The sequence below is a fragment of the Rhea americana genome, unplaced genomic scaffold (genome assembly GCF_003343005.1).
Source record: "Rhea americana isolate MKP2758 unplaced genomic scaffold, rheAme1 scaffold_51, whole genome shotgun sequence".
In the NCBI taxonomy this organism is placed as follows: Eukaryota; Metazoa; Chordata; class Aves; order Rheiformes; family Rheidae; genus Rhea; species Rhea americana.
Window position 1 is genome coordinate 2,297,904 of NW_028186657.1, and position 12,628 is coordinate 2,310,531.

At 61.6% G+C, this 12,628-nt stretch overlaps 1 protein-coding gene across 1 annotated transcript; it reads left to right on the forward strand.

The window, feature by feature from the left end:
* The first annotated feature begins 6,076 nt into the window (after window positions 1–6,076).
* Window positions 6,077–11,998, forward strand: GM2A (ganglioside GM2 activator). The gene is made up of 4 exons (XM_085317912.1): window positions 6,077–6,427; window positions 8,436–8,588; window positions 9,422–9,604; window positions 9,740–11,998. The coding sequence occupies exons 1-4, from the start codon at window positions 6,314–6,316 to the stop codon at window positions 9,893–9,895; spliced, it is 606 nt and encodes a 201-aa protein (XP_085174038.1). The 5' UTR covers window positions 6,077–6,313; the 3' UTR covers window positions 9,896–11,998.
* Window positions 11,999–12,628: the final 630 nt, after the last annotated feature.

Below are 12,628 nucleotides of genomic sequence, written 5' to 3' on the forward strand. Positions count from 1 at the left end.
GCTCTGCGCGCCCCCGGGCCGAGCAGAGCCGAGCCGAGCCGCCGGGACCGCCTGCGCCGGGCGCACCGCCTGGGAATCCCCCGCCCCGGGCTGCCCCGGCCCCGGGGTGCCTGCCCCGGGGTGCACCGACCGTGAGTCCCTTACACCGGGGGTGCACCCCCGCGCCGCCCTGCCCTGGAGGTGCACAGACTCAGGGCTCCCCGTACCGGGGGTGCTCCATCCTGGGCTGGAGGAGTGGGACCCAGGGTGCTCCTTCTCTGCCCCCCCATACTGGGAGTGCACCAACCCCAGGGCCCCGTGCTGGGGATGCTCCATTTGGGAAAGGGGGAGTGGAACCCCCGTGTTGGGGGTACTCCAGCCTGCACCAGGGCAGCAGAGCTGCCCCAGGGTGGAGGGTGCCTGGTGAACCCGTCCCAGCTCCATGACGTGAGTGGGAGAATATTCCAAATATCCCCCTGGGAGATGTCCAAGCGACCCGCCGCTGCTGCTGCAGGGCTGCCAACGYGCTGCTGTCACGGGGCCCGTGCGTGGCTGCGGCTCCTGCGGCRCAGCCCCGGCCGCGCGGGGCCGTTCCCGCGGCAGCCCGTGGGCCTGGGAGGCATTTTCCTGGGCTGAGGCTGGCTGGGATGGCACCTGTGATAGGACATCTCTGCTCCCCAAGGGAGCTGGGAAATGCCGATGCAGGAGGAGTTGGAGAAAGCAAGGAGCAGCCCCAGGTTTGCAGGGAGTCTCCTGGGGACTGGTGGGACGAGTTGCCTGCCTCCTTTCGGGTAGGTGCTGCATGACCTGCGTGAAGTTTGGTGAGTCATATCTGCTTCCTGACACCCAGCTCCCACAGTGCTGCTGGTTTACAAACCTATTAAGAGTGTCTCAGTTCTTATCTCCAAAAATGTTGGAGGGGGGGCAGGTCTCCTTCCCCAAATGAGAGTACTTATTTGTCAGGCTTAGGAGATCCTTTGATGGATGAAAGGCCGGTCGGTGCAAGGAGCTGGTCTCCACCTCTCCAGGGTTAATTAAAAACCTGGTGCAGATTTCAAAGGCTCAAGGCCTGTGTGTGGAAGCACAGAAGCACGTGCAYGTTTCTGGGCCGAATGTGCATCTGCTGGGGCTGTAGCTGTGAACAGAGGCAAATAGCCGTGTGTCCAGCTGGCATCATGTCTTCCTTGTGCTTGAAACATGCTTGAGCACGTTTGCATGTGTGTTCRTGGTAACTTCTGCTTATAGCGGGACCCGGGTCAGCCCACAGGAGCCTCCCCTCTCCCCAGCGCTGCCGGCTCCTGGGCTGTGCTGTGCCCTGTCAAATAAAAAAAAATGTTTCTATAAACCACTTTCAGCAGTTCTGACTTTCGCAGAAGAGGCGGCACCAGATGCGGTTACATCCTTCCTTYAGCCTGCAGGTTCATCCGCGGTGCTGCCTGTCAAAGCCGTCAGTCTCTGCTGCCCCGGAGGTTCCTTAATTTAGCTTTATTTTATCAATTCCTCAATTTCCCAAGTCTTTCCTGTGTGGGCTGCACAGGATGTGTCCTTGCTGAAGAGATTTCGCCTATCAGCCCTGCTTCATCTATTTCTCTCCCCTGCCCCAGTACCTCAGCAATTTACTCCCTTTGCAGGGCAGCAGTTAAGACGCCAGAGGCTCCTCCGCCCCCGCGCTGYGGTGCAAAGCCGCAGGGCTGCACGGGCCGCAGGAGCGGGACGAGCGGCCCTGACGGCTCATCCTGGTCCCCGCAGCGCGGCCCAGGAGCAGGGAGCGCGTCCTCGCCGCCGGGAAGACGCTGACCCTCGTTTCCTGCCCGTCGTGAGGGTGCCGGCGCTGCCTAAGGGGAAGGGGGAAATCGCAATGCCACGGAGCCCGGCGGCACCGCGGGCTCGGGGCGCAGCGGGCGCGGGGCCCGGCGGGAGGCTCCGCCGGGGGGAGCRCAGCCGCCCCGGCCCCGCCGGCACCAGCTCGGCCCCAGCCTCGGCCGATAACGCGGGCTGCTCGGGGGGTTCGTGCCCGGCAGCCTGGGGCCGGCGAGACATCAGCAAGCGCGGGACGGTGTTATCGCAGTTTCCCTGGGTCCCCAGTGATGATAGTGGCTGGAGATTGCTCAAGGGTTTTGCCTGGAAAAGCGATCCGGGGAAGGTTTATCTCATCCCTGGCTGAATTGCCGTAAATGGGGTAACAGCCGACCTGACGTGGAGTTATTTGGTACCAGCGTTAATTTAAAGTGTTTGCCAAGGCTTATGGATAAGAGCAGTGTTCACCCAGGCTGCGGAAGCGCCCCAGCTCCCTCTCCAGCTTTAGCTGCCAGGGACTGGTGGGGGTGGAGCGGGCGCCGGCCGACGTCGGGACCCACGACCCCTGCTCTCTTCGGGGGGGAGACCCGAACTCCCGCTGCGCCCTGGCCCCTCGCGGCGGCTTCCCCGCGGGGGCCCGCCACCCCTCACGCTGCCCCCCGGCCGTCTGGGGTGCTTACTCCCCACTGTGAGAATTTAAAATTTATTCCTGAAACGATTTGCAGGACATGAGCTTTGCCGGGTGAAAATAAGATTTACTGCAGGAAGCAGATACGTGATGYGGTCATTCTTTCTCATGTATTTCTTTTTCTCAAAACCTAGTCTTCTGACCAGAAAATAAAAGAAAAAAGGGAAAAAAAAGATTTTGCTGGAAGATTTTTGGCCAGCTCACCATGCAGGTGAGGAGCCAGTCTGCAGTGATGCTCCCCCGGCCAAGGAGGCCCTGCGGACCTCTGCATGGGTCGGGCTGGACCCGCTCCAGCCCAGACCCACGGCGGGAGGGCGGTCTGTGGTTGTGCTCTGTGGCCACGGACGGACATCGTTTGCAGTCATTTGTTTTCGTAAACGAGACATAAAGCGGTCGCTATCATTGCCGCTGGTCTTTGCTGGCTCCCTTCAATGCAAATCAAAGGCCAGGTCTGCGAGACCTCRTGACTTGGGCTTTGCATGGCGCAAGATACCTTAGAAAATCGTTTGCACAGGAGAGGATCTTGCATGTGTAGGAGCCCAAGAAAAAATTTGCAGACTCCTTTGGTTTGTACCTTGGGCTCGAGGCCCTGGGTGGTTCTGCTTTTAGGAGGAGCAGTGATTTCCAATCATGCCTGCCTCTCCCTGTGCTTTTCAAACAAAATGATGATATGGGTTAACTTGTCTTAATAGTTGTTTATTCTTTTTTTTCTTTATATGCCAATAGCAAAAGTGGAAGCAGAAGCCAGTGCTGGCGGATGGCTTGTACTCTCGCTCCCGGGGGAGCGCGGCTGCAGCAGGCGGCAGGCGGGAGCAGGGGCCCCGCGGGAACGGGGCTATTTATTCCTCGCCCTTAAGCCTCCGAGGGCTGGTAGCGCCGCAGTTGTCGCTGCGGAGCTGGGTAGCCCCCGCCGCACGCGGCCCCCTGCTCGCTCCGGCGCCCCGCGGCATGCTCCCAGCCGGCCTCGCTACTAAATAAGGGCGAGCGGCTAAAAATAGAGCTGAGCCTGGGGTCCGGAGGAGCCGCGCGCCCCGTCYGGGCCCTGGGACGTCGCGGGGCTGCAGCCCTCCTCCCGCAGGGCCTGCAGTGCTGGGGGGCCGGGGGGCCTCTCAGCACCTGCCAGCAGGGCTGCGGCATCCCTGTGCGAGGGCAGAGCCAAGCTGCGGCCAGGAGAGGCCCGCTCGGAGGCCCTAACTGCACCTCGGAGGAGATGAAAGAGTTGAGACCTGTCACGCTCATGTCCTGTGTGGCAAACTGGCCCAGCCCCTTGCAGCCCCCACCCCTTGCTCTTGGTGCCCATGAGACACGCAGAGGGTCCAGCCACAGCTTCYTGGAACGGGTCAGGAGGGTCCTTCTGCGCTGGGGCACCTGCGGGCATCTGCCAGGGGCCAGGCAGCCTGCCGGGCCGGGAAGCCGGGGACGTTCCCTTTTCGCCCTCCATCACCTCGTGCTGTCAGATGATCAATCCTCTCTTCTTGCAGGGGCGGCAGGAGCGAGCCCAGGCTTCCAACAGAAAACCCCTCACCCGTTCACCAGAATCTGGGAAAAAATCTGTATTCGTGGGTCATTCATGACTTAAAGCAGTTGCGTGGTGTCAGCTGGGCTTGCTCCRGTATGATGGGCAGCTCGGGGGAGTTCTGGATGGAAAACGGGTCCTGGAAGGGGCAAGGATGCAAGAGGAGGGCATTAAACAGCAAAGCGGTGGAGAGAGGGGTAGTGGGTAGCAGGATGTCTCTTTGTCRTTGCAGCAAACCACTGCCCGGTGTCCGGATACTTCCACGCTCCCAGGGCACACGTGGTATCATATTGAGTCACTCATTTCCTTTTCTTCTCTAGCAGCCAACTGTTCTGGGCCAAGGAGGCTGCACTGGGGTCGGAGGGGGCCAGTGCAAGTCTGTGGTGGGTGCCAAGCCCATCATAGAAAGGTTGAGATTAGAAGGGACTTCAGGAGATCATCTGGTCCACCCCCCTCTGCTCAAGCAGGGTCACCTAGAACATGATGCCAATGATCATGTCCAGCCAGCTTTTGGATATCTCTGAGGATGGAGACTCCACAACCACTCTGGGTAACCTGTTCCAGCGCTCCATCACCCTCATGRTAAAGAAGTTTTTTTCTCACTGTCAGATGGAACTTCCTGTGTTTCAGATTGTGCCCATTGCCTCTTGTCCTGTTGCTGGGCACCACTGAAAAGAATCTGGCCTCTTGACACCCTCCCTTCAAATTTAAACGCAGTGAAAAGATCCTCTTCAGCATTCTCTTCTCCAGGCTGAACAGCTCTCCCAGTTTTTCCTCTTATGAGAGATGCTCCACTCCCTTGATAATCTTAGTAGCCCTTTGCTGGGCTCTCTGCAGTATCTCCATGTCTCTCATACTGGGGAGCCCAGAACTGGACACAGTACTCCAAATGTTACCTCACCAGCACTGAGTAGAGGGGGAGGATTACCTCCCTCAACCTGCTGGCAATGCTCTTCCCAGTACAGCCCAGGATACCATTGGTCATCTTGGCTCCAAGGGCATATTGCTGGCTCATGGTATTGTCCACCAGGACTCCCAGGTCCTTCTCTGCACAGCTGCTTTCCAGCAGGTCAGCCCGAAGCCTGCACTGGGGCATGGGGTTATTCCTCCCTAGGTGCAGAACTCTGCACTTCCCTCTATTGAACCTCATGAGGTTCCTCTCYACCCAGCTCTCCAGCCTGTCCAGGTCTCTCTGAATGGCAGCATGGCCCTCAAGTGTGTCAGCCACTCCTCCCAGCTTGGTATCACCAGCAAATGTGCTGGGGGTGTACTTTGTCCCTTCATCCAGGGCATTGAGGAATAAGTTGAACAACCCTGAACCCAGTTTTGACMCCTKGGGACACTGCTAGCTACAGGCTGCCAGTAGACTTTGTACCACYGAGCACAACCCTCTGAGCTCTGCCTTTCAGCCAGTTCTCCTCACTGCTCATCTAGCCCACACTTCCTGAGCTTACCTATGGGGATGTTATGGGAGACAGTGTCAAAAGCCTTGCTGAAGTCAAGGTGGACAACATCTACTGCTGTTTCTTCATCTACCCAGCCAGTCATGCCAYCCAAGAAGACTATCAGGTTTGTTAAGYATGATTTCCCCTTGGTGAATCCATGCTGACTACTCCTGATCACCTTCTTATCCTTCACATGCATGGAGATGGCATCCAGCATGAGCTGCTCCATCACCTTTCCAGGGATTGAGGTTAGACTGCCTGCCTGTGGTTCCCTGGGTTCTCCTTCTTGCCCTTTTGAAGATCTTGCACATGTTGTGGCCACTGCAGCTGGCCTGTGTGGGACAGGCGGCTGCTGGGGCGGGAGACAGGCTGCTGGAGCCGCTGGCCTGGCCAGAGCGTTGGCACAGAGGGAGGGGGCCCGGCCAGGCTGGGCAGCGGGTGCATCCCGGCTGGGCATCCCGTGCTGGCCTCCCTTCCCTGGTGGCCCTGCCATGCCGGCAGAGGGCAGGTCCGGGTGCCTGGGAAGATGCCGCTTCCCGTCCCAGCTTCCCTGCAACTCCAGTCCTGCGCTTGGTGGAAAAAAAAAAAGGGGGGGGGGGGAGGAAGGGAAAATCTCTGAGCAAATGCAAGCGGAGGGAGGGGAATCGCGGGTGGGCTGGGCAAGGAGCTGGCAGGGTGCATCCCCGCTGCACCCGGCGTCCTGGGCCTTCCCTGCCGACCGCGCGGCGAGTCCGGACGCGGCGGGCGCCGCGGCTCAGCCCTGCCCGGGAGGCGAGCGCCGGCCTCGCTGCCCCCGCGCTTCGCCTCTCCCGTCCCGGCTCCCGCAGCTTTCGCTGCAGCTGCTTTGCGCCGCCCAGGCCGCGCTCGCCCGCCGCCGCCGCCGCCGCCATGCGAGCCGCGCTGCTGGCGCTCTGCGCCCTGCAGCTGTGCCCAGCTGTGCTCGGCGGGCCGGGGCGCCCGCAGGTCGTGGTGGAGCGGAGCGGGGCCAGGAAGCTGAGGAAGGTAGGAGGTTGCAGACCCTTTCCCTCCGCTTTGGTTTCCGTGGGGAGCAGCACGAGCGGGGCTGACGGCCCCGAAGCGGGGTTGCACCGCGGTGCCGCGGGGCTCTGTCGGCGCCGGTCCGGTGGCCGGTGCGGAGGGGAGCGGGGCGCTTCATGGAGCGAGCCCGCAGCGGCCGAGCGACATAGCCCTGCAGGAAAAGCTTTCCCGGTCCCGCCGGGCTTTGCAAGAGGTCAGAAGCGATTTCTGCCCAGCCTGGGACGAAGGGCTGATCCACGCTGCGCGTCTGCCGCCGGGGTGCTGGGGGAGCAAGGACCGAGTTAATCGCGGTGGGTGGCTGGGATCAGGGCTGGAGATGCCTCCTTTGGAGCTCAGTCTTGCCTCCTTTCCTGGCAGAAAGGAATTTCAGCTTGGACAAGCACTTCACTGAAATGCTGAGCTCGAAGTGCAGCGTCCCAGCAGGTCTGGTTTTATTCAGCTCATCTGCGTTTTCCAGACCAGCAGCTCCCACCGCCGCCTTGCTCCCACGCGTAGTGCTGGGTCAGATGAGTCAATGCACACTGATTAGGAGACACACAGCAAACACCCTTGCAGCTCTGGTGGGCGCGAGGATCTCCGCTTGACTTTCGGCTAGCATGGAGTATCCCTTTCCTCCCGGGAAAGCTGACGTTGGCGGGAAGGGGAAGCCTGGCCAGGGAGGCTGAGAGTGGCTCGGCGAGGCTGCAGGAGGCTCTGTGCCACCCCCAGCTCGGCACAGCTGCACGGGCACGCCGGCAAGGAAAGTGAGATCGCCGGGCTGGTTCAGCCCGACCTGCTCTGGGAGGGCAGCCCGGAGCTTCCTCTCGGCTCATCCCGCCTCCGCCGCTGGGGAAATACCTGCAATTAGGCTGGTGCCTGGCGAGGGAGGCGCAGGAGCTCGGCTCTCACCGCGAGACGTGCCAGCTCACCGCCGGCTACGCGCTGGCAGTCTTGCTGCTCAGCCCCACGTTTCTGTTCTTCTTTAGGAGCTTTAAATATTGCTTCTGCTTTAGCTGCTTCCACCTAGCCGCGAGGTTCTCAGAGCAGAGACTCCCCCAAAGCCCGGCGAGCGGCCCCTCGCCTCCGTCTGGGAGAGCCGGGCCGCGGCGCTGGAGCCCGGCGGCGCCCGGCTGCTCCGTGCCTCGCTTCGGGCGCTGCAGCCAGCCGCGGTCAGGTGCTGGGTTTTCACCATCCCACAGGACGAAACTGTTTTCCAGGCTCATCCAGACGGTCATTAAACCGGTTGAACTGCAGAGCTTGGGGGTGTCAGAGGTATCGACCGTGCGAGTGAGTCAGGCTCGTCTGGCTCYGCTGGGCAGCCGGCGGCACGGGAACGCCGAGCGGCTTTGGAAGTGCAAGGCCCAGGCGCGGTCCCYGCGCCCGCGCAGGACCAGGGCGCCGAGCGAACAAGCCGGGCCGGTTGTTTCTCCCTGCAGGGAGCTTTTCATGTCAGGCTGGTTCGGGCTCAGTTCAGAGGCTCCAGGAGTACGGGCAACCTCCCCGAGGAGAGCAGCAGCCCCCGTGCAGCRCGGCCGCTGCTGCCCCTGCCCCGGCTGTTGCTCCTGTGCCTCTGGTTTCACAGGCGTAGCGCTGTTTTGTTTAAGTTGCCTTCAAAATGAATTTTCACCTTCTGTGCATGCGAAGTGTTTCAAGTATGGCCTAAGAGATGGTTTGGAAATTGCAGCCAGGGAATGCTCATTAAAAAGGATAGAAAAGAGTTTCGTTATGATTATTTTCTGAGGTTTCTMAAATGCCTTTGGACTTGTGGACTGGGAAGTCTAATAAGCAGGTGAAGCATTTCTTTGGCAAGGGGGGCCTGAGGCTCCGTTGCGCTGGGTTTGCGAGCAGCCCCCTGTGGCAGTGTGGGCTCAGGGTGTCCTGCAGCCCCCGAGCACCGCCTGAGGTCCATCCCGGTCACAGCGCCTTGGGGATGCGGGGCCAGCACCCCAGGGCCACRCTCTCTGAGTCGGGGTCCTGTCCCTCGACACCGCAGGTTGGAGGCTTTTCCTGGGAGAACTGCGGCGACGGGAAGGACCCCGTGGTGCTGCAGAGCCTCTCCGTGGCGCCGGACCCCATCACCATCCCGGGGACCCTGCGGATCAGCGCCGCCGTGACYGGTACCAAGGCCCTGACCTCCCCGCTGAAGGTAGGTGCCAGGGATGCATGGGGCTGAGGTGCCGCCACGAGCCCGGCCGACAGGCGCAGGAACGAGCAGCCCTTGGAGGAATTGGGCGCATGGAGAGGGTGCTGCGGGAGAAGGGGAGGAGGGGGCATGTGGGGGGCCGGGGGGAAAGACAAACCTGTGGGAAGAGAGGAACCAAAAGCGGAGAGGGGAAGTAGGCGGCTGGAAGCAGAGGCGCGTGATGGCCCTGCAAACGCCCGGGGGCAGCGGGAGCGCAGCTCCCCCCTCGGATCGCAAAGCTCCCCGCGAGGGCTGGGCTCGTCGCCCGGCTCGGCCCGCGCCCCGGGCCCTGCGCTGGCAGCGCCGGGCTCTGCCGGSTGCTCGGGGCCGGCTCGTTGCAGCCTGGTGCGGGGCACTGCGGCGGGACCAGAGATGCGAGCTGGTGCCTCTTGCAGTGCGGCAGGAGGTCGCCCRGCCGGCACCTTCGGTGCTCGGAGCTGTAAAGACTCTGGGGAAAACCACATCATTTTTGAGAACAGGGGAGGGGAAGCTCCGTCTCTGCGGAGCTGTGCTGGATGAGACACTCCAGCCCTCAGGGAGGTCCTGCGTGTTGTTTCGTCCTGCGTTTCCTGCCGTGAACTAGCCCATCAGCTTGCAGACAGGCTGGTTCTGAGCTCAGTTGTGCTGGTGCAAATCTGCAGTCACCCCGCTGCCCACAGTGACCCACGGCGCAGGCCCCAAGCCGGACAATCTGCAGTCTAAGCCCCGAAACGGAGGGAGAGGGTGGGATGCGGCAGAGGAGCCGCGGGGCRCCGGCGCCTGCGGGCTGCACCGGTGTCCGACCCCCTTTCTTCCAGGCGGTCGTGGTCGTGGAGAAGGCGCTGGGCGAGCTCTGGATCCAGCTGCCCTGCATCGACCAGCTGGGCAGCTGCACCTACAGCGACGTCTGCAGCATCCTGGACGAGCTCATCCCTCCGGGGACGACGTGCCCGGAGCCGCTGCTCACCTACGGCATCCCTTGCCACTGCCCTTTCAAAGCGGTACGCTCAGCGCCGAGCTGCCTTGGCCGTGCCCTGCACCGGGGACACCGGGGACMCCGGGGACACCGGGGCGGGGGGGAATTTTGGCCCGGGCCACCGCCGACGTCTTGCCCTACGCCTTCCCTCTCTCCGCAGGGCTCCTACTCTCTGCCGGCCAGTGACTTCCTGCTGCCCGACGTCGAGCTGCCCTCCTGGATGACCAACGGCAACTACCGYGTGCGGGCAGCCGTCAGCAACAACGGGCAGGAGCTCGCCTGCGTCAAGCTGGCCTTCTCCCTGCAGGCGCAGTGAGGGGCCGGGGGCCGCCCCCCCGCGGCACCCCGCGGCTGGCCCCTGCGGCACGCGCCCCGGCCCCCGCTCGCCCCGCTGCCCTTTCCGCTCGGGCCCCCCCCCTTGGCCCTCCTCCTGCTGACGTCGACGTGCAAGGCAAGCGGAGAGGGAGGCTTTTGGTGGGCTGGCGAGGTGCCGGTCCCGGGACGCGTCCCCGATTCCTGCTGCTTCATGTTCCCCCCCCATCCTGGTGAACAGGGAAAGGCCCCCAGCTGCCCCGCTCTACCCCAGATCCCATCACCAGCATCCCCTGCCTGGGACAAAGCTCTCTTCAAGCACACTCCAGCCTTTCGGAGGGGACCGGGTCTGGGGGGTACTTATTTTTTATCAGTTTTCCATTTCTTTTTTCTTAATCTCCTCAGGGGAATTTTAGACAAAAGCATTCCAGAAAAAAGCAATTCGTTTTTCTTGAAATAAGAAAGGAGGGAGTGTTTGGAGAGGAAGTGAGATTTGGCTGGGGGCTGCCTCATGTCCCAGCCCCCCAGGCAGGCTGGAGKGTGCAGGATTAGCTGCAAGGGTGTCCCCTGCTCACCCCCACCTCCTCCAGCTGGCCCACGATGGGGCAGTCTTGGAGAAATGTCCACGGGAGACTCGTCCCCGTTACGGCAGCTCCGGGTCCTCTTTTGGCAAACCACCCTCCTGTGCGGTGCATGGAGCTGGCTCTRGAGACGCCCCTGCTGCGAGGACATCCTGCCTGGTTGGTCTGCGAAAAAAGCTGCAAGAGAGAAAGAACTAAAAACTTGCAACCCCCAAGCAGACATTCTTGCTCACAGGGGACCAGATGACTCACGCTGCTCTTCAAGGGGAGGAGAGGAGCCTTAGTGCTCGGCGGCTCCCGCGCTGCGCAGCGCACGGGTATGACACGCAGCTGGGGCGCAGCCTCAGCAAGGACGCTTCCTCCTCATCTCATTTTCAAACCCTAATTCCGGCAAGGGTGAATGTTTAACCATGGCCTTTGAAGAGTTGTTTCTCAAATGCGCTTGCACGCTCCAACGCATGTGCTTGCAGTGGGCAAGATGTGCAGCCTGTCTGATACTGCAGCAAGCAAATGGGCTAAACGAGCGGTTTTTGCAGGCTGGGGTTGGCGTGCCACAAAAGACAGTTTAGGGCCTACTCCGAGAGCTTTGCCGGGAAGCTGCCCAGATCTGCCCCAGCAGGCGTTTCTGTATTGCTCCCCCTTGACAGCAGTGAGTGAATCTTGTTTCCCATGGCATCCAGTCTCTTGGCTGGGGAAGGCCAACCGCTATCTCCATCCCCTCATCTGACTGGGTGGACGTCCACCACGTGGCCAAAACACCGGCACCCATCACCTGGCAAACGCGTGGGTGGCGACGTGGCAGGCGTGTGTGCGCGTTGGGTTGCCCCCCCGTGCGTCCAGCCAGTCCTCGCCGGGGCTACGCAGAGCTCTCTCCATAACCATGAAGCACAGGTCGCTGGTCCCTGCTGCTGCAGAGCACACCGAACAACAGCACGGGGCAGAGCAGTGCCCTCCGCGGCCGCCCCACGCTCCTGCCGCACGCGTCCGTTGCGGTGCACTGCAGCGTCACCCAGGGTGCGCRGCGGACGCGACGGGAAGGGCGGCCAGCGCAGGCTGCACACGCGGCAGGTTTCCCTCCAGGGCTCGTCCCATCCCAGCACTCGGAGGGGTCGGCTGTGAACTGGGGGTGGACCTTGAGGAACAGCAGCCTGCTTGGGTGGCCTGCGGCCACAGCCCAGCTCCTCCCGTTTGGCTGCTGAGCCTCTGATCACCTTATTTAGCATTTCCGTAGGGCTGGTCTTCCTCCGAGCACTTTATATGCCTTAATTCCTGTACGGCTGCCTCGGCATACAGCAGAGCCCAGGCTACGGGGGCTCTGCAAGGCAGACTTCCTCCCAATACCTTTCTGCACCCTGAGCTCACTTCATTTCATAGGGCCACTGCCTTTGGCTTGGATTTGTTTTGCCTAGAGAAGTGCTAACCAACTCACCTGCTTCCTGCTGCTTTGCTGCTCAGCACGCACGCCAAGAAGGCACCCTCCTTTCGGGCAGTTACTGCAGGTTCTTAATAAATCTTTTTACCTGAAAGTGGAGTTGATGTCTCTTTAGCACTTAGAGTGCACTGGGGAGCCAGATTTACTTTTGTTGAGATAGTGGTGATGTAGTTTTGAGCTGGTGGAAACAAAAGTGGGTGGTGGTGTCAGAACTGATCACAAGCAGCCCGGAGCTGGCTCTCTATGCAAGGCTTGCAGCGGAGATCTGCACACGCTCCCCTTGCAGTACAGCACCATGCAGCCAAAAAGCACAACCTTGCAATGGTTTGCTGCTCTCTCCTTGCGCAGTCTTAATCATTTGTCCCGCTAGCCATCTCCCTGCCACATGCTGACTCTCCTTGCTCTGCAGACCCTGGCCTGCAGGAACTGCCCCACCATGAGGGCTTTCCTTGCTGCCCCACACGTGGGGGGGACTCAGGGTGCACCGAGTGAAGCAGGATGTGCATGGGCAAGACGTGCCCGGCCAGCGGTACCACGACGCTGAGCAGTCCCTGCTCCTCCGTGGGCCCTGGTGCATGAGGGGGAAGCATGGGCTGGGGCTGCTCCCTGCAGCAGGCGCTGGCCCCGCGTGGGGCTCCCTGCACCCCTAGGGGCTGCAAAGCGCACCCCAGGCTTTGCAAAAGCGGCCCCCAGCTCTGCAGCACCGACCTCTGCAGCAGTAACG